Source organism: Lactuca saligna, chromosome 1, assembly GCF_052625555.1.
Source record: "Lactuca saligna cultivar CGN05327 chromosome 1, ASM5262555v1, whole genome shotgun sequence".
In the NCBI taxonomy this organism is placed as follows: domain Eukaryota; kingdom Viridiplantae; phylum Streptophyta; class Magnoliopsida; order Asterales; family Asteraceae; genus Lactuca; species Lactuca saligna.
Window position 1 is genome coordinate 163651858 of NC_136417.1, and position 26265 is coordinate 163678122.

A 26265-nucleotide genomic window follows, 5' to 3' on the forward strand; every position below is an offset into this window, starting at 1 on the left:
TGTAAGTTTTATATGTATCACTCGGGTCACATATTATATGTTTTTTATTATTTAAGCTTTCGTTCGTTAACTTAAAAAAATATTGTTTATTTTTATACATGTATCGATACAAATTTGAGTTTATCTTTTTCTTTATTTTTATGTTTCGATTTATAAAAAATTTGTACGTTTTGGTGCTTATTTTATGTATGTTACTACATATGAGTTTGTTCACATATAATAGTTAAAAGCGTAATTATAAGCATTGAATTTTGTAAGTTAATTTTGACGATTGTATTGATAAAAGTTAAGTTTCGACGTAAAAAAACATGAATGAAAAAAACGCGTACATAAAAACAAGCATGAAACACGTGAAAAAAGTTACATTGAAACGTAGATAAACTCGAATATAATATATTATTTTAAGCTAATGAACCAAAATTATTATATGTGACCCGAATTATACATAGGAATGTATATAAAATTAAATACAAAAATGTAAAAAATAATAATAATAAAAAATATATTGAAATGTTGACAAACTCAAATATAATACGTTTTTTTAAATTAACAAACGAAAGTTATTATATATGATCACTCTCATACGTATGAAATACACATAAATTTAAACAACAAAAAAAAAACTACGTCGAAATATAGACAAACTCGAATTCAAACCGAAAAGTTTATAAAAAAACCATGTAAGTTTTCTTTTAAAAAACTAATTAAAAAAAGTTCTAAATTAAAGTCGAAACGATACCACCTTGAATTATACCTTCAAATATATAAAAATAAACACGTAAAAATAGTTTTTTTCGGTTAACAAATGAAAGATATTAATAAAAATCTAATTATGTATAATACGGTGTTAAACACAAAAATTTAGAAAATAGAGTGGTGAAAATAACATTTTTCAAAGTACAAAGTGAATGGTTCAAAAATGATATTTTAAAAAGTAAATGGTAGAAAAGCGACAAACTCATAAACATAAAGTATAGAAAAATTACATAAATGATTCTTATGGTTTATCCATAGTCACAATTTTAATCTCTACTACTTGAAAAGACCAAAATACCCGACGTCAACAAAAATGGCCATTCATGCAAGTTTTGAATACCATAGGGACCATACTCGTCTCGTGTGTGTGTGTGTGTATATATATATATATATATATATATATATATATATATATATATATATATAAAGAATTAAAACTCATACAAGTCTATTCGAGTCATTTGATCTGATCCTGTTTAACTTTTTTCTATCTTGTATATTTGAAATCCAAATAAATGAATTTGAAACAAAAGTATCAAATAAGAGCTCGTTTTTTCAGAATAGAACTTTGAAAGATATACATGTTGTTTTGGTCAAAATTATACAAGTAGTAATCAACCAAGTTAAATGAGTGGCTATGATGTTCGAATTTGTCACACCCCCAAACCAGACGTCGGAAACGTCCGGAGGCTTGAGTGACTTTATTCTTGTAGTATCATCACAGTGTATACAACTAAAACAAAACATCATAATCATCACACATGTAATATTACAAGTATCATTGTCTACATCAAGTATAGTATTTCAATATTATATGCCAAAATATTCACAGTATGATGTAAACAAAACACTACAAAATATCCACAGTATGATGAAAACAAAACACAAAAAAATATCCAGGTATTCTTGCTGACCAACTTGCTCAATGATTTCCTGAGAATACAAGTTAATTTGAAAATAGTCAACATATATAATGTTGGTGAGTTCATAAGCATATTTGAGTAAAATGTTTTGTACTAGTTTGTAAACATCAGAAAATCCGATATTTTTTGAAAAGAAAACGGTTTGAAATATTTGTGTCCGATATTGCATTAATGCATGTGTGTTAATGTTTGTGAGTGAATGAAGTGAATGATCCTACACAACCCGATGTTGTCTGTTTATAAAACGTTGTGATCTTAACACCCTAGGCCGAGTACCAATGTTTGTATGTTACCATGTTATCAACAAGAATTGTATTTCGTAAATTTTATAATGGTGTTAATTCATCTAAGGTGAGTCGTTATAATCATACTTGATAATGACAATTCCCTCTGTCATGACGTCTTTCAGACGCCGACTTGTTTAAGGTATGGTTTGTCACCCTAGACTGGCCTAGTCTAACCATAGCGAACAGCTCAGGTGTGGGGTGTCACCCCCGTATAGATCTATACACAAACTCCCGCTCTCTCTCTCCAGGAGACTCTGGTTATAACTACAAGCTATGGTTGTACACTCAATAGGTGCCAAACGAAGTTTCTCGTAAGATTCTTAACTGAATTTACGCGAATAAACATGTAAGGTATATTTCAGGCCCAATAAACATGTAAGAGGACAACTAAGGCCCACTAAACATGTAGATTATATTTCAGGCCCAATAAGTATATAAATGGACAACTAAGGCCCAATAAACATGTAAGAGGACAACTAAGCCCCACTAAACATGTAGATTATATTCCAGGCTCAATAAGAAGTGTAAATGGCAAAATTGATCTGTTGGTTGTTACGTTGGTTCTTAAGCTTAGTTATTTACCAAAATAACATGAAAATGCCCACTTTTTGGAAAAAGACATTTTTGGTCCTTAAACCAAAAATTTACAATTATTACACATTTTTGGTAAAAATGACACTTCAGGTCCTTTAAGACCAAAATTTACATTTTTGGGCTTGTTTTAAACAAAATAGCATTTCTAGCCCCCTTTTTGTTTAGAAATAACACTTTTGGCCTCAATTTTCCGAATATTGACAATCTCAGCCCAATTGTGAATAAATTTATCTTTTTGGCCCAAGTTTTAATAAATTTACATTTTCAGCCCTTTTATCCGAAAATTAACGTTTTTGGCTCAGATTTGTCTAAAATGATAATTTGAATCATGAAAGCGAAAAATTTACAAGTTTAGCCTATAAAAACTGTGAAGGCCCAATTTGAGGCCCATTTTGTGAAAATGTACACTTTTGGCCTTTTAAAACAGTGAATATCATAAAGACACATTTTTGTTTAAAAATGATTCTTTTAGTTCTTTTTAAAACCGTGAGTTGACAAAAATCCTACTTTTGTTTACTTTGTAAAATTTTGGCCCTTTACATGATTTTTCTTAATTTCAAACATCCTTTGTATGTTTTAATCCTTTCATATTCAAAATAATTTGCATGGAGTCTTTTTGTTTACCAATATCACCATATTTTAGTAGATCTATCAATATTTATGGAGCTCTAACAAATAAACACAACATTTAACATAATAAAACACACATAATCATGCATATACATGTAGATCTACACAAAACAACTTGTATTCTCCTCTAAAACATAGTAAAAACAGAAAGCAGGGGGTATGAACTCACATTCGTTTGATGATTTTCGTTTTTGATGAAGAATGAGAAGGATCTCGGCCCTAGTAAGCTTCTTGAGTGGAGTTTTTGAACCTAAGATGGATCTAAGAGCATGGATCACGAAATGATGTGTTAAGAGAAGTAAGTTTGATAATAACATGAAGTTAAACCTTTTTAATGGAAGTAACTTACCAAGATGAGTGTACTTTTGGACGAAGTATTCTTGGATATACACTCTAGTACAAATGAATTTTGGGAGATGATGATGAGAAAAAATTTAGATGGCTTTAAGAGGAAATCTTGGAGTGTTAGTAATTGAATGGAGAGGGGTGAGTAGTGATCCTTATGGTCGGGAGGTAGAGAGAGGGAGGGGAGAAGAGGAGTGTAATAGGGTTTGACTCTAGTGATGTGAAGTTTATGGAGATATGTTGGATATTGCATGTTTACATTGTGGATTACTTTAAGGTGGCATGTATTAGTTAGCTAATCCTTACATACATACATACATACATACATACATACATACATACATACATACATACATACATACATACATACATACATATATATATATATATATATATATATAGGGGCCAAAAATGAGAGGTAGGAATAAGAGAAAAAGGAAAGTTTGGGCTAATATTGAACATATTGGAAATTATAGGACCAATATGAAGGTTCTCGGCCCATTGGGCCCTTCTTGTGGGTTTACGACCCAAAAATGATGAATGAATGGGGTTTACAGCCCAAAAATAATAGATAAATGGGTTTACGACCCAATAAGGCCAATGACAACAAAGTGAGGCATTTTAGGCTCAATAAGGCCCATGAGAAGTCTTATGGCCCAAGATGCTATAGTTTAATGAACGTAGGCCCGTTTAAGGCCCAAATGGGGTTCCTTGACCCAAAATAACAAAATAAAGAGTTTATTGGCCCAATAAAAGGATCCCGATCCATTCTGAGTTTGAACCGGGATATTAGGATTTCAAACCCATAGTTGAGTATATAAGATGTATTGAATTAGGTTTTGGATTTCGCAAGTGAGTTTTGGATCAAATAGTTGATTTTGAATGAGCATAGTACATAATATCAATTTAGATTACAAATCATACAAGAGTTGCTTACATGTAGACAAAATTTCCTAGCCAGAAATGCTAGTTGTGATAGAGTTGTATAATAGTAAATGATAAAGAAAATTACACAATGATTTACAAGGAAAGCCGTGAATCCTTTCTAGGATCTCTGGCACAAAACCTTGGGAGATGATAATGATCATCTGCCTTGATGATTTTATTAATGTAAAATGATAATTACAGAGAATTTTAGTAAGAACAAGTGAGCAAATTCGTACAATAATCTCAGAGTAAAAAACAGTAAGTGTAAATTTATAGTCTAAACTAGGCAACAAGATGTCCGATATTTATGGGATCCTCTATGACCAACTTCACGAACGTTATTTGACTAAGTATTCCGAGTCTTTAACATAGTTGAGATGATTCTTCATTATGAATTGGTCTTCCCTTGACTAGTTCTACACATGTATTAGTTATGAACAAAATATAATCATTATAAACATTAATAAAAATAATAATGGTAGTAGTCGGGGTCTTGAGGAAGCTGAGGATCCTGAATATATTGAGCATCCTGGCCCTAACAATTACCCCCAAGTTATTCCTTAAAATATAAGAGTTAGTTTCGTAAATATTAAAGGAATAACATAAAGCAAAGAGATAAGAAGAGAGAAAAGTAATTATCAGAATTAACCCTCAATGGCTAGGTAACTTTGAATTTCAATGGGCAGAACTTGGTCTCTATCTCCCAAGCTGTAAGTGCTTATTCTATTCTCCTTTTATTTTTCATTTTGTTTTTTGCAGGCTCATTACATCTTTTTCGTAGGTGTCTGATCATATTTCCACTGATTTAAGGATCCAGGTTGAGAGGGTTGAACAAGCCCTTTAAGGATACGAGAGGATGTGGAAGGCGACCAACGGGGATTTTCTGAGGAGAGTGGAGCTGCTCAACAAGTAGAAGGCCGAGAGAGAGGAGGAGCATGTGACAACCCGGAATTTTCGTTCGGTTAAACCCTAAAGTCAAACAATTTAAATTATAAGTCAAGTTCATTTTTATTTGATGTTAGAAAATTTAAAGTTCGTTTGATTATTTTTATAATTATTCTTCAAACGAACGGGTGAAAGGAAGTGCCGTCTCAAGTCTTGAAATTCCAAAAACACAAGTACCACGTAGTTAGGAAATTCACGGCCAAACTTTTATGTTTGGGCCGTAAATCCTTCCAAAACCGTAAACTCAAGCCTTAAGCATGAGTCTACTCTCCAAAACACCTCACTTCTTACTTGCAATCTCAAGAGCAAACTCCAAACACTCTCAACGACCATCCTATCTTTCACCCGATTTCCTGAAAACGTAAGTACTTCTTGGCTTGATTTGTTGTTATATCATAACAACTAGTGATTATACCTCATTTCATCCATTCAATTGTTGATTTTCATTAGATCTTCAAAACACCAAAAACACACACTAGTGTTCTTGGAACTTAAACACCCAATCGAGCTCCGATCTTGTAAGTGCACTTGCTATAGCTTCTTGTATGCTTAGTATGACCTTTATAACACTTTAAAATCATCAAATAACACAAGAACAAAGGATTTTACGGCCAAACATGTTCTTGGGCCATAAACCCCTTTTTAAGTGGTAAAATGGACATTAGCCCCTTCCTAAGCCTTGGATGCCAACCTTGATCCTTCCTAGAAGTGTTTAAGACCTTAAACAACAATCAAAACATGTCCCTAAGAGAGTTTACAACCGTGAACACATAAGAATATGGTCATTTGGCCGTAAACTCCACAAGGTGGTTTTATTATGCCCCTCATGTTTTCCTAAGGCTTGGACTTGATCATTTGATGCCCAATCATGGATTGTAAGACCTTAAAACACAATTTGGCACATTTTACCATTATTTTAAGGCCCTAAACTCATGGGGAAATAGTCATGGACCGTAAACTCCATAAAGGGGTGGTTCATGGGCCATAAACTCCAATGCCATGTCATACAACCCTTAGGTGCAACCCTTTCGTACCTTTAGCACTTAAATCAAAGTGTTTCTATGATCTAGGGTATCTTAACTTGATTAATTAGTTACTAATTAACTAATTAGATACATATATGTTTGATTATATGTTAACTAGGAGCATTGTGTGTGTTCAAGTCCTCACTTGACACTTAGCACCTTGTCCGACACTTCCATCCGATCCGCTCACTACAGGTGAGTTCATACCCTTTAATTAGCCTTTTTAAATTTTTTTAAATGCTTTATGGGGTGATACAAGTTGAAACATGCTAATTATTAAATCAATCACATGTGATTATAACTAGCATGCAAATAGATTTACTACACTTTTAGCGGTTTTACCAAACATATTACTTCAAATGACTTTCCAAACGTTTTTACTAGTTTACAACTCTTTATCAAACTGTCTAACATACTGAATGTTTCTTTTCAAAACTCTATTACAATTGTGTTTCCAAAACAAAGCATTCATTATACTTTAAACTGTTCTTATCAAATAAATTTTTTTCAAACTGTTTTACAAACTGACATCAAATCACCTTTTCTTAGTTCTTAAACTCTTCAAAGGTTTTTACAAAAATTCTTTTATACTTTTATATTGTCAATTTCATGCCTAGATATGTATAGTTATATAAGTAATTTTTGAAGTACTTAGGAAGGCAAACCCGCCGTATTTCCTTTTCCCCGTTGGGATGTGGTCTGGTAGGGTATCGGGTATCTGTCCGAAGGTCGTTTAACTATTAATTATATATCATGTGTACATATATAGTTATAAAGGTTCTTCCAGTCAATTCAATACCCTTGGGTACCAAGGGTATACTTCCATGTTCATACGTACAAGTTATATTACTAGTAAGCTACAATAGACGTAGTTTAGGGTTTTACTAATATTGATACTAGAACAATGAATCATACAAAGAGTCAGTTCATACATGAGTCATAACGTATAGTGATGAGAAACAAACATAATACTTAGAGATGAGAAACAAACATAATACATAGTGATAAGAAACAAACAAAATACTTAGTGATGAGAAACAAACATAATACTTAGTGATGAGAAACAAACATAATACTTAGTGGTGACAAACAAACATAATACATAGTGATGAGAAACAAACATACATGCTAGACAGAGGAAGAACACACAATACAACTAGCACATACATTACATATACTTTACATTCAGTTATGTGAGCTATTAAACGGGTCATGGCACTACCTTCCATGACCGTTTTTGTATCCAGAATCTCCTTAATTGGGGAGCATATGAGTATGCGTATAGATCTATACCGGATTGACTATCCTACACCTTGCTACTCGCTACAGTGGGACTTGCAAGTCTACGGGTGCCAGATGTCATTTCTTACGGCGTCTTACATCGTCGTTTTACTATTGAATTGGTAGCAGGATACAGGCCGATCACATGTTACTTTAAATTTCATTTGGTTTAAGGTAGTTAGTACAACAGTAGTCACTTATTACAAAACTACAGTACATTATTATTTCCCCATTACATTCACTTCGTGAACATTCACACGATGGACGGTAATGTAAATACTATATTTTTGGTTAATGATAATTAGATTTGGGAAAATACACACTCTTACAATAGACACAGTTAGACACTAGATGCCTTGGTAGAAGGCTACTTTCAGTAGGAAGCATAGGGTTTTCTAGGTTATTCAAAACTTTTACGTACTCATACTTACAAATATAGTCTTACAAATACATTCTTACAAATACATTATTACAAATACAGACACTAAAATACTTATAATCTCACCAGCTTTAAAGCTAATACTCTCTTTCAAAATAACTTGTATCCTCAGGTCAATAGTAGATAGGTACCGATGCAAGGTTTAGAGAAGATGGAGCTCGTTCAAGACCCATCTTTCATTTTTATTCATACTTTAGTGTCTATTAAACATGTCAAAACACTTGTATAAAAATTATATTAGTAATGCAATGGATGGTGTTGTTGCTTGTTTAATACTATTCATTATTGTGATATTGTACATGACGTCCTCCGCCCCAGAACGTTTCCGTCGTTCTCCTTTTTGGGGTGTGACAGATTTGTATCAGAGCATTGTTTATAGTGAATTAGGTATATCAACCCATAAAAGTTATACTAACTATAAATACAATGGGATTAAAAATACTCGTTCCAAGAGTATATACTTTTAAATAAGAAAATATTTAAGAAAGTATATGTGCCTGTATTTATACTAAAATCAGTGTCACTAGGATAGTACAAAAGAATTACGATTGTTGGGCAACACAAGGTGACATAGTCAAAACTGCGAAGATATAGCCTGATCAACTATATTATCCAAGGGTTGACTAGCATGTGCCTAAGTGTAGTTGTGTGGTTCCAACAAATCTAAAATCTTACCAACAATACCACAATGAGAACAATACAACATAAACCTAAGATACTATAGGGGTATTTGGTGTTACTATAATTACTTTATACTTGAGAACTAAAAAGGATCTTCATTACTAAGTTGATAGTTGCTAAGTGGATACAGTAAGGCTATATGTAAGTAGGACGTTATAGACTTAGAATCTGTGAAAATTTTTCTTTACCCCTATTCTTTGTGAATTTGGAGTTAAGATCACTTATTCGAAGGCCAATCCTGTCTCGATTACATATAACTGGTATGCACTTTACAAATAGTGATGTAACTAATGAAGATTTTCTAAATAATTATGTTGATAGTTCGTCTAATAATTATTTTCTTACCCCAATTTTCGCGTAGATAGCATGGATGGACTCTATCCCTACGGCAACCCGTACCCTCCGAATGAAGTCATTGATGGATGGTTTGGAGAAGAACCAGAGAATGATCATCCGATCCCTTTGAATGATCACCATGATGAATACCTTTCGTATGGTGCTAACTCTGAACCCAAAGTTGAGAACCTACCCCAGACAACTCCCTTTCCAAATCCTGACCCTCGTCTGGCTTTTCATGGCCCGACGCCTCCTTGGGTCCAATGTTTGGAAGCATGGAGCGAAGATCAAGATCAACCTATGCCGTTTAATGGAGATCGAATCTTCTACAACGTAAATGAAGGGAGCAAGTAGATAGAGGTCTACCAATCCTGATCCGTAGAGTTGCCCGAAACCAAATTCAGGGCAGGACAGCTCTACATCGTATCGCAGAAGTTGACACCAATGGAGGGATGCATATCCTTCACACCAATCACCTTGAACATGCCCGTGAGAGATCTGAGAGAGACCACAAAACCCTGTTGCAAGCACTAGCTGAAACCCGAGCTGAAGTCATAGAGCTCTGAGTACGTCAGAGGGTATACGAAAGATACCTGCTTGATATGGAACGTCAATTAGCTGAACTAAGGGTTTACCATAGGGGTGACCGTCGCCAGTAGGAGATACTTTACTTCCTTTCTTTGTTTTTACGAACCATGTTCCTATCCATGTTCTGTGTAGCACTTATCTATGTGACTACCTTGTACTACAAGTACTTTAGTTAGGTCTTTATGTTGTCAAATACTTTTCTACTCCAGATGTAATTTAAGACCTACTACCACGTCAATTTTTCCCAAATTTATTACATCTTAAACATCGATGATATTGATAGTCGACTAACTCCTGATTTATTCTCTATTCAGATACTTTTATCATACCTTCATCTGAGTATATATGAAATTTGCTTTAGTTATGTCTTTGGACTATAGTAATTTAACTTCGGGATCATCTTCAAGCCTCTTTCAAAGGTTGGATCATATTATTCACCAACCATTAATACCTCGGCTTGAACGACAAAACGTCTTGAGACCATTCTACGAACTTACTTTTACTCTTTCTAGGACTGCATCCTAGAGATGTAGGTCAAACCTTCGTGAACATACTTCAATTCCGTACTAAGACTACATCATAGGGATATAGGTCAAACTTTCGAGAACATACTCTTACTCTCTACTTAAGCGATCGAAGTACATTTAGGGTCAACCAAAAATCGCTCACAAAATCCTTATCTTTCGTGTTACAGAATCATGTTGTCATCCGGAAACAATCAGCCGAGCAATGAAACCCCTATCCTCCATATTGACGCCGCTACGTTACAAGCTGCAGTACCAGCTGCTGTGAAAATTTTCCTTACACATATTAACTCCGGTAACACAAACAAGACTGACAAAGAAGTTGAGAGTCCCAATTGTAGTACCAATCCGGGAGGTCAACAAATGACAACAGTCACGGATTTGTGAAGCCGTAAGACCAAAAAGAGGAGATGATATCGCCAAGCCAGAAGTGAACGAAAGCGATTACAAAGACTTGCCATGAAACAGCAGCAAGTGGCAACTCCTGACCCTTCAGCACTGGCACGACCCATTCCTCCAGTCCCTGGCATCGGTACCAACCCTACACACAAAAGTAGTGATAAAGTTGGACTCTTCAATAGGAAATTTTCGAAGTGGAGTAACGAGGAAGACACTCGTGTCCATGTAACTCTGACTAAACACCTCACTCCCACCACCAATGCTAGTACTAGCCAGTCATGCCACCAATGCGGTGTGATAGGTCACTTCAAGAAGGATTATCCTATAAGAAAGAACTCCGGCACAGATGGCAGAATTCTAAGGGTCACTGCCGCAGGGGAGACTACTCCGTACCCACGTAAAAGTAATTAAGGCGTTTCATTGTAATAGACTTATAAACCATTTAAAATTTGTGCGAGTCGAGTCTTACCTTTTGCGGGATCCCGTCAGTTAAGGGACCCCCGTGCTGTGTCTACTTGTCTTTTGTAGTATACCTTGTTCGCAACAATGGACTTGTAGTAAGTCTAAGGTACTGTAACTCTGTTGATGGTTGCACGGTTGTGTTTTGTCTGTAACGCTTATCTTCAAATTTAATGTGTTTAGTTCCCATATGATTCCAACATTATCATACAACTAGATTCAATTTGATCCGCACAATATCAGCTCCTTACGTACATCTCTTTCTCCGAAATCGCGTTTCTAGCGAAGCCGTCATATCAGAACACCGAAGTACTCATGCATGGAGTACCTTATGTTTCTTTTCCTTTACGAAGAAATCCTCGAAGTACCACTCGTACAGTAGGTCAAGTTCAATCTAAAGACCCATACGGTTGATCTATCGCTGAAGAATGTATACATAGTGGTGATATATAATCAAGGTTCTACAGGTTTATAATTGTTGATTCCACTTTAACTTCTTTTCCTCATTGGGATGTGAACATAAAGAAGAATCATTTATTCGACTATCTTTTCAATCTTAATTATATACGACTCGTATACACGAGATTGGGATCGTTGAACCATGTATGAATTTTAATATGAACTTCAGGACAGAGACTGCCCAAGACTACGAGTAGTCGCATCATCAGGTGAACAAACTTAGAACCCAATACGACTCCTGAAACCAGATCGCCATACTGTCTAAACACCCACAGAGAGTCAAGAACAATCCAGACAACTTCACGAACTACCCAGCATAAGAATAGACAGACCCAACTCCTCGCCCTGGAGATCTCCGGTCTTATTCCTCAGAGAGGTCCACGAATAGTATCATATGTACATCGACTATCGAAGGCCTCATCAAGATTTCCGTTAGAAATCATTATCTCTGCCTCGCATGGATGAGTTGGTTGAGCAAGCGCAAGAAAAAAATTACCTTTTAGAAACGTACCTGAGATCCGAATATCAACAATTTTGAGTATTAGAGAAGGATGTCCTGAAGACGACCTTCCGAACTCGATACATACACTACAAGTCCGTAGTGATACCCCTCGGATAGGAACAATACGCCCGTAGTACTCATGAACTTAATGGATAGAGTACGCCATTCTTACTTGGATCAGTTCGTCATTAACCTTGTAAATGACTTACTTATCTACCCTCGTAGTAAGAAGGAAATCATAAAGAGAACCTATAACAAACCATGGAACCAATACGATCAGAGAAGCGTTACGCAAAGTTCTCTAAATACGAGTTTTGGGATTGAAGAGTCAAGATTTCCTAAGATACACTATTAGTGATGTGGAAATTCTTGAGGACCCTTACAATTTATCAAAAACGTTGAGAATTTGTCAGCACCAAAGACGCCGTCAGGAATTCATCAAATTTTAGGTCTTGGAGACCTACCATAGTAGTCCATTTAGAACTCCTTGCAAATTATGGAACTTCTTACGACTTTTACCTAGGAGGTAGTGACCCTTGACTGGGAAGAGAAGCAAGGGAGAGAAACCCTTGGAACTCCAGGTGAGAGACCAAATTCATTTGGAAGTCTAACTCTATGAAAGGCTTGATACGCTTCAGAAAGCGTGGAAAGCTAAATCCAAGGTACATTGGGCCTTTCGAGATTCACGCAAGAATCGGCCCTGTAACTCACAAACCCAACCTACACCCCGAGCTTTGTAACATACATTTTACCCTTCACGTCTTGAACTTGAAAATATACCTTTCCATCAGGACTCTCGTAATCCCACTCTATGAGATCGAGATCAACGAGAGCCTCAACTTTGTGGAAGAACCAGTAGAGATCATGGACCGAGAGGTAAAGCAAACGAAACAAAGCCGTATCCCAATTGTGAAGGTTCGCTGGAACGCCAAGCGAGGATCGAAATTCACATGGGAGCGTGAGGATCAAATTAAATTGAAATATCCTCATCTATTCTCTTAGTTATCTATAACTACTTTATTTGCTTAGACTTTAATTTCGGGACAAAATTCCCTTTAATGGGGGGATGATGTGACAACCTGAAATTTTTGTTCGGTCAAACCCTAAAGTCAATCACTTCAAATTATAAGTCAAGTTCATTTTTATTTGTTGTTAGAAAATTTAAAGTTTATTTTATTATTTTTATAATTATTCTTCAAACAAACGGCTGAAAGGAAGTGCCGTCTCGAGTCTTGAAATTCCAAAACCACAAGTACCACGTAGTTAGAAATTCACGGCCAAACTTTTATGTTTGGGCCGTAAATCCTTCAAAAACCGTAAAGTCATGCCTTAAGAATGAGTTTACTCCCCAAAACACCTCACTTCTTACTTGCAATCTCAAGAGCAAACTCCCAACACTCTCAACTAACATCCCGTCTTTCACCCGATTTCCCGAAAACGTAAGTACTTCTTGGCTTGATTTGTTGTTATATTATAATAACTAGTGATTATACCTCATTTCATCCATTTAATTGTTGATTTTCATTAGATCTTCAAAATACCATGAACACCAAGAACACACACTAGTGTTCTTGGACCTTAAACACCCAATCGAGCTCCGATCTTGTAAGTGCACTTGCTATAGCTTCTTTTATGCTTAGTATGACCCTTATAACACTTGAAAATCATCAAATAACACAAGAACAAATGATTTTTTGGCCAAGGATGTTCTTGGGCCGTAAACCCCTTTTTAAGTGGTAAAATGGACATTAGTCCCTTCCTAAGCCTTGGATGCCAACCTTGATCCTTCCTTGAAGTGTTTAAGACCTTAAACAACAATCAAAACATGTCCCTAAGAGATTTTACAACCGTGGAAACATAATAATATGGTCATTTGGCCGTAAACACCACAAGGTGGTCTTATTATGCCCCTAATGCTTTCCTAAGGCTTGGACTTGATCATTTGATGCCCAATCATGATTTGTAAGACCTCAAAACACAATTTGGCACATTTTACCATGATTTTATGGCCCTAAAATCATGGGGAAATGGTCATGGGCCTTAAACTCCATAAATGGGTGGTTCATGGTCAATAAACTCCAATGCCATGTCATACAACCCTTAGGTCCAACCCTTTCGTACCTGTAGCACTTGAATGAAAGTGTTCCTATGATTTGGGGTGTCTTAACTTGATTAATTAGTTACTAATTAACTAATTAGATACATATATGTTTGATTATATGTTAACTAGGACCATTGTGTGTGTTCAAGTCCTCACTTGACACCTAGCATCTTGTTCGAAACTTCCATCCGATCCGCTCACTACAGGTGAGTTCATACCCCTTAATTAACCTTTTTAATTGTTTTTAAATGATTTATGGGGGGGGGGGATACAAGTTGAAACATGCTAGTTATTAAATCAGTCACATGTGATTAATAAGTAGCATGCAAATACATTTACTACACTTTTAGCGGTTTTACCAAACAGATTACTTCAAATGACTTTCCAAAACATTTTTACTAGTTTACAACTGTTTGTCAAAATGTCTTACATACTGGATGTTTCTTTTCAAAACTCTATTATAATTGTGTTTCCAGAACAAAGGATTCATTATACTTTAAGCTACCTATCAAATATATTTTTTTCAAACTATTTTACAAAATGACATCAAGTCACCTTTTCTTAGTTCTTAAACTCTTCAAAGGTTTTTACAAAACTTCTTTTGTATTTTGATATTGTAAATTGCATGCCTAGATATGTATAGTTATATAAGTAATGTTTGAAGGACTTAGGAAGGCTAACTCGCCTTATTTCCTTTTCCTCGTTGGGATGTTGTCTGGTAGGGTATCGAGTATCCGTCCGAAGGTCGTTTAACTATTAATTATATATCATGTGTACATATATAGTCATAAAGGTTCTTCGAGTCAATTCAATACCCTTGGGTAGAAAGGGTATACTTCCATGTTCATACGTACAAGTTATATTACTAGTAAGCTACAATAGGCGTAGTTTATGCTTTTACTAATACTAATACTAGAACAATGAATCTTACAAAGAGTCAGTTCATAGATGAGTTATAACTTATAGTGATGAGAAAAAAACATAATACTTAGTGATAAGAAACAAACATAATACATAGTGATGAGAAACAAACAAAATACTTAGTGATGAGAAACAAACATAATACTTAGTGATGAGAAACAAACATAATACATAGTAATGAGAAACAAACATAATACATAGTGATGAGAAACAAACATATAGGATAGACAGAGGAAGAACACACAATACAGTTAGCACATACATTAAATTCAATTATGTGAGCTATTAAACGGGTCATGGCACTACCTGCCATAACTGTTTGTGTATCCAGAATCTCCTTAATTGGGGAGTGTATGAGTTTGAATATATATATATATATATATATATATATATATATATATATATATATATATACTTGATTGACTATCCTACACCTAGTTGCTCGCTACAGTGGGACATGTAAGTCTACGGGTGCCAAATGTCATTTCTTACAGCGTCTTACATCGTCGTTTTACTATTGAGTCGGTAGCAGGATACAGGCCGATCACATGTTACTTTAAATTTCATTTGGTTTAACATAGTTAGTACAACAGTAGTCACTTATTATAAAGCTACATTACATTATTATTTTCCCATTACATTCACTTCATGAACATTCACAAGATGCACGGTAATGTAAATAGTATATTTTTGGTTAATGATAGTTAGATTTGGGAAAATACATACTCTTACAATAAACACAGTTAGATACTAGATGCCTTGGTAGAAGGCTACTGTCAGTAGGAAGCATAGGGTTTTCTAGGTTATTCAAAACTTTTACATACTCATACTGACAAATACAATCTTACAAATACATCCTTACAAATACATTATTACAAATAATGACACTAAAATATTTATGATCTCACCAGCTTTAAAACTGATACTCTCTTTCGAAAATAACTTGTATACTCAGGTCAATAGTAGACAAGTACCGATGCAAGGTTTAGAGAAGATGGAGCTCGTTAAAGACTCATCTTTCATTTTGATTCATACTTTAGTGTCTCTTAAACGTGTCAGAACACCTATATTAAAATTATATTATTAATGCAATGGATGACGTTGTTGCTTGTTTACTACTATTCATTGTTGTGATACTGTACATGACGTCCTCCGCCCCAGAACGTGATCTCTGATGTGATGGTCGGTGCTCTAGTGGCCATTTGGGAGGCCAAGATCCATCTTGCAGAGGATCTTGAAAATGCAGGTTCTTGGGATATAGACGGTTGGCATAAGGCACTAGCCAAATTGTTTGGCAAGCATGATACTGCCAACCAGGATCATGTGTTGCACTTGAACGAGGGGAAGGAGAAGAAGGCCGATGATGACCAGGCTAAGGTTTAGGCGTTTTAGGTGATTAGGATAGTGTAGTTTTTTTATGTAACCATTTGACTCCAGTAGGGCTGTAAGCCTTTTATTTTGAATACAGTGGTTAATCTTTCATTTATCCCTCCATGTTTCCTTTACCTGCACAAAATGTTACTAACATCTTTGCGTAGTTAGGATCCTGGATAACTTTCAAAATAAAGTTCTTTTGATAAAATGATTAATTAAACAACTAAAATTAATAGCTTTAAATAATAAGAATTGACTTTGTCAAGAAATTAAAAAGTTCGTTTAGAAGTTTTATGTTTGACTTGTAATTTATAAGAATTTTAAACGAGTTTAAAAAAACTTGTTAAGAACTAATTTTGGTAAATCTAAGTCTTTTAAAACTTCTTTTAAGATGAAATTTTAAATGAGCAATTGGTTTAGGATCCTGAAAAGTTTAGGATCCATAGTTTTATTTTAAAATTTCAATGTTGAGAACATGGAAAGATGGAACCTGATTGTCTTCTAGTTTTTTCATAAGTCTTTCAATCTTAGAATTTACTGAGAATAAGTCTCAAGTTAGGAAAGAACTCAAGATCTCTATTAACTTCTGATGATAAGATTCTTACAGATGAGATCCTTGCCAATGAGGAACCTTAATGGTGAGGATTCTTAATGATCAGGATCCTTAATCATAAGATCATATAGGGGAATTCCCTTCCCTTCTTAGGATAACCTGTTTAGGTTATAGACTTTGACAAATTTCTTGAGTAACACTATAAGTTCAATTGATAACATGATAATGTTATATACTGGGGATAACTCATGGGAAAAATCCTTACTTACGATAACATGAAAATTTGTCACACCCCGAAAACAGAAGGCGGAAACATTTCCGGGGTTGAATCCACGTTGAGTATCAAATCCAATGTACATAGTAAGTAAAGTAAAACAACCATTACATTACATATAGAAATGTTTGACATTTGTTTCAAAAGTAAAGTTATACAAGTGTGATACATAACATATATGAGCAAAATGAGACGAGTCTTCTACGCACTCCGTCTTCGCCAAAAGTGATCGTCGGGTACCTGTCTAATGCGGACCTGAGAATACAAGCGGTTTGAAAATCAGCATAAAGCTGGTGAGTTCATAAGCGGTTAGTTTTCTGAAGGTTTTACGAGTTCCTTTGGTTTCCTGAAAAAGCGGTTATCCAAGAAAATCCCATATTTTCTTAAAAGTAATGTTTACCAAATTCAAATTGTAATGTAAAAGATGTACACTGAAACCGTAATTGTTCTCACGAATTGTAAAGTTTAGTTATCTAACCTGTTATACTTTTCTAGTTACGTACTACTGTTACTCAGGAAAATCCCATATTTTCCTACATGTGTATGTGTACTATTACCGATTCTATGTGTGCGATCTGTTACCGATTCCTATTATGTTCAATGTTATCCCCAGGAAAACCCCATGTTTTCCTGAATGTGTAGGTGTGTGTGTGAACCGGTCATCCTTAAAAGTACATTAGTTTTATTACATACATAAAACTAATAAATATGTGTAAAGTGTTAATAATCTTGATTGCGAGTCCTTAACCATACTCAGACTAGATATGACTCGGGCCGGGGCCAGTATCCTTTTTATGACTTTCGTCACCCTTGAACCTTTCTGTTCGACTGTAGCTAGCAGCCAGGTGTGGGATTGTCAGTCTTGTATAGATCTATACACTCAAGCCATGCTCTCCTATGTTCGTAGATTCTGGTTACAGGGGTAGTCCTCCACTCTCTCGTGCCAAGGAAGTGTTACAGAGGACGTGTCTCCAATCTTTAAGATTTCCGTTTACTTCTCATGCCTAGGGAAGTAGTATCTACGACTAACTAAGTTCTAATGTGCCTATCCTTTACACTCGAGCCTAGGTGTATTATTAAGGACGTTACAAATGTTCTGTGTTATCTAATGGTGATTGTCCTTTACACTCGAGCCTCGGTGTATTATCAAGGACATTACATATGATTTATGTGTCATAATGGTGTTTGTCTTTCTCACTCGAGCCTAGGTGTATTGTTAAAGGCATACATATGTTATGTTTTCCGATGGTGTCTGTCTTTTACACTCGAACCTAAGTGTTTTATTACAGACATTACAATGTTTTATGCTTTCTATCAATATATTTGTGGACAATCAAATATGAAGTATACAACTTAACAGTGTATAATAAGAATTGAAATTCGGTTTTAAACAAACAACTTTGGAAGTTAAAACAATTTGTTAAGGGGTTTTCCATTCTTAAAAATGTACAATTATGAAACCATTTGACTGAAATCATGAGTTTAAGTACAAGATATTCATGTACTCTTGCTTTTATCCCCCCTCCCCCCTGAAAACATTGAAAAACCATTGAAAAAGGGTAGGGGTATGAACTCACCGGTTGAAGAGCGCGTCGGTTTGGATCCTAAACGTTGGTTCTGGGTTTGCAAACGCACAAGATTCCTATGTAATACGAAATGGTATACAAATATATCTAATTAGATTTATAAATTCTAATTAGATAGGATATTACACTCCAATGAGCGAAAACACTTCAAAACAAGTGTTTGGAGTGACCCGGATGACATCTACGGACGTGCATTGATGTGTGGGACTTGGGATTTGAGTTTACTCTTCAAGAGTAAACTCCTTAATGAGTTTTCGGCCTTATACACTATTCACACATGAGTTCACGGCCGTGAACTCATGTTGGCAAGGTTTATGGTGCTTAAAGGGTCAATATCACTTGGGAAGTGTTGGGACAATTTTACCTAAGGCATGGGAGTAAATTAAATCACCAAATGACATTATTTAAGGGAGTTTATGACCCTAAACAAGGAGTTTATGGCCGTAAACTCCTATCCCCTTAGATTGATGATTTAATGGACTTAGCTTAATCATATGTGATTCCTACTAATTTTCGAAGCCTTGGTATGAATTTAGGGTACCATTTGATATGTATAAAGGAGTTTACGGCCCATGAATATGTTCTTGGGGGTGTCTTGGCCGTAAACACCTAATTGGAGGGTGTTTGGCATGTTTAAGGTCTGCAAACTATTTTTGGTTGGTTCTATGATTTATTCCAAGGCTTTTGGTTAAGTTTCAAGGAATTCTAACCTGTTAAAAGGTGTTTACTCCCCATGTTTGAGGGGTTTATGGCCCAAGAATGAACCTTGGCCGTAAACTCATTTTTACCCCTCTAATTTAAAGATTTAGGTGTTACAAGTCCCGGTTTCTAAGCCTCAAAGACGTATCTAAGTCCCAACAATGATTTGGAAGGGTTAAATGGATCTAAAACCCCATATATATGAGTCTACAGCCCAAGTATGTTCTTGGGCAGTAAACTCATGTGTACTCTTCAAAATACATGTTAAAGGCATTCTATGTCCAGTCCATTAAGCCGTTAAGCCATATCTAAGCTCCAAAGGTCGATTGGAAGGGTTTTCGGGCTCTAAAACCCATTTTATATGAGTTCACGGCCTATGACTGTTCCAGGGCCGTAAACTCATGAATGTGGTCCTATTCCATGATTTGAACTCGAATTTGAAGGCTAGAAGGGTTGCATAACAAGCTAGGGAAGGTACCTCAAAGATTTGGAGCCTTAAATTGATGATTTGGACCCTTATACTTGGATTTAGGAGAGAGGTTAGAGAGAGAGTAGAGAGTGGAAGGAAAAGCTTCAAATGAATGTTTAAACACATTTAAATAGGTCCCAAAACTTGGACACGGTGAAATTCTACCCGATACCAGCGTTAAACGGGGCTTTTGGTCGCACCCGATTAAGTTGCCGTAAATCGATGTGGTTGATTCTAGAAATGCTCCAATCGCTAATATGAGATGATAGAATGAGTTCTAAAGGTATTAGGACACACATTAAGTCATAATATAAAATACACATTAATGACTTAATTAAATGACGGAATCAGAAACGAAATTGGAAACGACGATTGGATTATCAAAATGAGTTACGAAAAGGGTTACAAGCGGTGATACAAATTTCGGGTTGTTACAAAATTCCCAACACGTGATAATATCAAGATGTTATATACCTCATGTATTCTCTGGGGAAAGATCCCGATTTTGGATAACATGAGAATGTTATAAACCATAAGTAGTCTCTAGGGTTAGATCCCAAACATGAGAATGTTATAAATATTAAGTAACTACTTGGGTAGGTTCCTCAAGTGTGATAACATGATAATGTTATAAAACTTTTATGATTTCTGGGGTAAGATCCCAATTTTTTGATAACATGAAAATGCTATAAACCTTAAGGATCTTAACTTATGTTCAAAGATAAGAGGGTGGCCAAGCCACTGTATCGTGAAATGATCCCATCATTTGTATCCCATAGTTGGATATCATGTTATCGAGTAAGGTGTACAAACCTTAGTTCATGTGAAAGAGGTAATTAGCTCTTTAAACCTTAGAGGGGCTTAAGTATCCGTAAACGTCGGAGAGATGATCAGTCTCTAGCTTGTGTATGTAATATTTTAAAAATCATATTGTTAGCATAATGGAATTGTTATGATGTTGAGATATTTATGTGTTAGGAGGCTTATGATTCAGGATCATTCAATCATGAGGATCCTTATATTTTAGGTTCTTCTAGCTAGGGATGAGCAAAAACCGAACCAAAAACCGAAAAACCAAAAAAAACCGACATAACCGAAACCGAAAAACCGAAACCAAAACAATAACCGACGGATTAGGTTTGAATTTTACAAAAACCGAAAAATAACGGCTTGGTTCGGTTTTGACGTATAAAACCGCCCATAAAAACCGAACCGACCTACATATATATTATTTATATTATGATTTAAACTTTTAGTTTTAGACTTTAGACTTTATCTCTTTAATGTTTTATGTTTATTTTCAACAAATTGCTAATGATGTTAAACTTTGATCTTTTGAACACTTTTATGCTTTTATAATACTATGGTTCGTACTCTTTATTTTAGTATATTTAAAGTGATACAATATTATTTATCGTAACGAATTTTCACAAGGTTTAAACCCAAAAACTAAAAAAATAAATAAATAAGAGCTCATAAACCCACGTTTAAAACCGAAAACCCATAAACCCAACCCGGAAAACCGAAAAACCAACCCATGCAAAAACCGAAACTATATGGTTTTAAAAACCAAGAAACCGACTTTCTACGGTTTGGTTTGGTTTTAGCCAAAAACCGACCCAAACCGACCCATGCTCATCCCTACTTCTAGCTCAAAGATCCTGGTGTTCTAGGATCTTTAACTTTGAGGATCCTCATTTCTCAGGATCATTACTTATGGATATCCTTAGTTGTGCATCCTCTAGCATGGAAAATGTTAGCTAGGGGTGGGCGTTAGTCTAGCTAACGCCCCTCCGATACTCAAGTTAGTAATGAAATCAAGGAGAAAGTAAGTAATGACGAAGAGTTCAAGGTAAGGAACATGTATACCTTGATTTTTTTGAAGGTTAATCGACCCTACTTATGTATAGTATGCTTTAAGATGTATAATATATGAGGATCTTGGCAGAACGTCTCCTTCAAGTATTGCCAGCTAGTATGCTCCTTTTCCTACTTCAGCATACATGAGATATGGTCCTTCCCATTTAGGAGCTAATTTTCCTGCATTGGGGTCCTTGGTGTTTTGGAATACTTTCCTGAATACCAAGTCTCCTATTTGAAACCTTCTGAATTTTATATTCTTATTGTAAGCCTTGGTGATCCTTTATTGTTATGCAACAATGCGTATCTTGGCAAGATCTTTGAGTTCATCAACAATTTCAAGATCCTGGGCTAGGATCCTGTCGTTGTTTTCTTGATCTTGAAGTAGGTATCTTACTATCGGGATCATTACTTCGGTAGGGCTCATTGCTTCTGTCCCAAAAACCAAGGAGAAGAGGGTTTGACCTTTAGCTACTTTCGAAGCAGTCCTGTCTGCCCAGAGGACGAAGGGAAGCTCTTCTATCCATCTTCCTTTCTTCTTATCCAGCCTTTTCTTCAAGTTGTTTACTATGATCTTATTGCTAGATTCTGCTTGGCCATTAGCTTGGGGATAGAGAGGAGTGGACATTATCATTTTGATTCCCCAACTTGTGCAAAAATCTATTGTCCTTTCGCTTATGAATTAGGATCCGTTGTCACATATGATCTGAGAGGAGTGGACATTACATTTAATGAATGATAATACCTCCTTGTCTCTTACCTAAACGAAGGCTTAAACTTCGATCCACTTTGAGAAATAATCAGTCATCACCAACATGAAGAATCTTCCCGTCAAATCTATAGCTAATTTTCCCACTATATCCATTCCCCATTTCAAGAATTGCCATGGAGAGATAATAGGATGTAGAGGTTCTGCTGGTTGATGTAGGATGTTGCTATGTCTTTGACAAACTTCATATTTTTGAGCATGTAAGAAAGAGTCTCTTTTCATGGTTGGCCAGTAGTATCCTATTTTTAATATCTTGGAGTATAAGGATCTGCTCACAGGATGGTTGCCACAGTCTTATTCGTGTATGTCTTTCAAGACTCCTGCAGCTCCAGGATCTTCCAAGCATCTAAGGTACAGAGCTATCATGCACTTTTTATAGAGTTTACCTTGGATTATCACGAATCATGAGACTCTCATTCTGAATGCTATTTTTCTTTTTTATTTTGTTGGGATCCTTCCATTTTGGAGGTACTCCATAATGGGTTGGGTCCATGATCGTGGACTTCTTTGAGGATACTGTTTGTCGGGGTCCCTTTGAGGAGGGATGTGAGGGTCAGGATCTTAAATAGTATCTATGCCTGTTGGTTGTTCAGAATCATCCAAATTTTCGGAGAGGGTTTCAATGGTTGGGATTATTATGTGGGTTATAGGAATCTTCATTTCTGGTGGGATCCTAAGGGAGGGTCCTAAGTTGGCTAATGCGTTTGCTTCTATGTTTTCTCTTCTAGGAACTCTAGTTAGGCTAAAGTTCTCAAAATCAGAAGCCAATTTTTTGAGGATCTCCAGATATAGTGCTAATCTTTCACATTTCACTACATAAGATCCATTGAATTGATTAGTTAGTAATAAAGAATCAACAAATATCTGAAGGTCCATGATTTGAAGATTAACTAATTGTAGTCCCATGATGAGTGCTTCGTATTCTGCTTCGTTATCGGTAGTGTTGAATTCACAACTAACTGCTTCGGGTAGGATGTGCCCCTATGGAAACTTTAGTATGATCCCTAGCCCTTTTCCTTTTAGATTTGAAGCTCCATCTGTGAACAATGTCGATTTTCCCAAGTGTTCATCTTCTAGGAGTTGCTTGGCTTCCATGTATACTTCGTTTTGTAGATCATCACTAAATTCAACCACAAAGTCTGCTAATGCTTGTGACTTTATGGTAGATCTTGGTTCATATCTGATGTCGAACGTGCTTAACTTCACCAACGATTTTGCCATCCTTCCTAACATTTATGGTTTTCTCATGACATTCTTAATAGGATAATTAGTTTTTACATGTATAGTGTGTGTTTTGAAATAATGTCTTAATTTGGTAGAAACAGTTACTAAGGCAAGAATTAATTTTTCAAGGTGAGAGTACTTAGTTTCAGGATCTAGGAGATTTTTACGTACATAGTAGTTAGGATGTTGGTCTCCGTTAAGATCCTTAGCCAAGATAACACTTACCGTGTTTGAGGATACTGAGAGGTAGAAGAGAAGTGGTTACCCATTTATAGGCTTTACCAGTAATGGCGCATAGATCAAGTATTTTTTAGGTTCCTGGAAGGCTTTCACGTGTTCTTCCGTCCACTCAAATCTTGTGTTCGCTTTCAAGATATCATTGAAGGGTTTACATCTTTCCAGGGATCTTGAAATGAACCTGTTGAGTGTCGCTACCCTTCCGGTTAGCCTTTGGATGTCTTTTGTTGATGATGGAGATTTCATCTCGATGATTGCTATATTTTTCTCTGGGCTTGCTTCTATTCCTCTCTTGGTTACCATATATCCAAGGAACTTGCCTGACTTTATCCTAAAGTGGAATTTGAGTGGATTCAACTTCATGTTGTACTTGTCTAGGATGTGGAAGACTTCTTCGAAATCCTTGAGATGATCTTCAGCTTTCATTTCCTTCACCACCATGGCGTAAATATAGACTTCCATGGTGTCCACCAGCTTATCTTTAAACATCTGATTTACCGACCTCTGATATGTTGCATCAATATTTTTAAAGCCAAAAGGCATTGTAGTGTATGAACGATGCGTCTTCTTGATCGGATGGTTCCATCTAGATTTGTTGGAATCCTGCTGAAGCATCCATGAAGATTAATAGTTTGTGGCTATCATAGAGTCAATCTATGGCATGTAACACTCTAAATTTTCAAATAGGTTTTTCAAAATTTAAAACTTCAACACAAATAGTTTAACATTTATCAAGCCAATTTGAAATTTTCCCAAACACAAAACATCTGTAAATTATTTCTCAAACATCCAAGAATCCTAAAAAACACAAATCATCACGCTGGTGTGTACAATTATGCCGGCCCTTTCCCCACGATCCATAGATGTACCTCAAACACATATCACATAAACACTAAAATCATGAAGCTTAGTGAGTTCCCCAAAATACTACACACACACACACACACTCACAAATAATTAGCCTCTCATGGCTTTATTTCGATAAGGACCCTTCAGTTATGTATCTCAGTGCAGACCCTCCAGTCTCACGGCTCGGTATAGACCTTCAGGTCATAAATCAACAAATACACACAGAGTAATATAACAACATAATTTACAAAGATAGAATGCATAATATCACATATCTCAATATAAGCAAATAAGACCCTCTAGTCAATAACAGAAATAAGGCCCTCTGGTCACACAGTAATTACCACTCAGGTAAGTATAGTGAGAAAACTCACCTCGTAAGGTAAAGCAAGTATATCCCACACCAGAATTGCCGGTCTAGACTCCGCCAAACATATATCACATATACCTCTAATTAATAATTGATATTAACAATCCCCAAAAGATGTTCGGCTAAGCTCCTCTACTAAATCTAAGAAGGGTAAAAGAACATTTTAACACCCAACGCGTATGTTGGGCATACAGCCCTCTACGCTAGGCGTACTACTAACCATGTGTCACACCCCAAAACCGAGAACGGCGGAAACGTTCCGGGGCGGAGGACGTCATGTAATGTATCACAACAATGTAAAGTAGTAAACAAGCAACAACATTGCCCATTGCATTAATAGTAATAGTTTAATACATGTGTGTTCTTTTATAGAAATAAGACATTACAACAAGAAATCAAAATGAAAGACGAGTCTTGACTGCTCAGGCTTCGCAAAACCTGGTCATCATACCTGTCTACTGGTGACCTGAGAATACAAGTTATTTTGAAAGAGTAGATCAGCATTTAAGTTGGTGAGTTCATAAGTGTTCAATGTCATAGTTCGTATAAGTTTGATGATAACATTTGAAATCATTCAATGTAATTGTTTGTATATGTTTTGAAAACTCCTAGAAAATCCCATATTTTCTACTGGTATAACAAGTAGTCTTCTACCAAGACTTGAATGTTTTGAAAGTAGTCTTTAACCAAGACCAGACTTCTTTGAGAATAGTCTTTAACCAAGACCTGACTGTTTTGCAAGTAGTCTTTAACCAAGACCTGACTGTTTGAAAGTAGTCTTTAACTAAGACCTGAGTGTTTTGAAAGTAGTCTTTAACCAAGACCTGACTGTTTTGAAAGTAGTCTTTAACCAAGACCTGACTGCTTTGAAAGTAGTCT

General features: G+C 35.7%; 1 protein-coding gene across 1 annotated transcript; it reads right to left on the reverse strand.

The window, feature by feature from the left end:
- Positions 1-22226: 22226 nt before the first annotated feature.
- Positions 22227-22565, reverse strand: LOC145013195 (uncharacterized). The gene has a single exon (XM_078972003.1). It carries the CDS (start codon positions 22563-22565, stop codon positions 22227-22229), a length of 339 nt encoding a protein of 112 aa, XP_078828129.1.
- Positions 22566-26265: the final 3700 nt, after the last annotated feature.

Bases quoted from the DNA above. Each gene is read 5' to 3' on its own strand.
- LOC145013195 (XM_078972003.1), bottom strand. From the start codon at position 22,565: ATGTCCACTCCTCTCTATCCCCAAGCTAATGGCCAAGCAGAATCTAGC.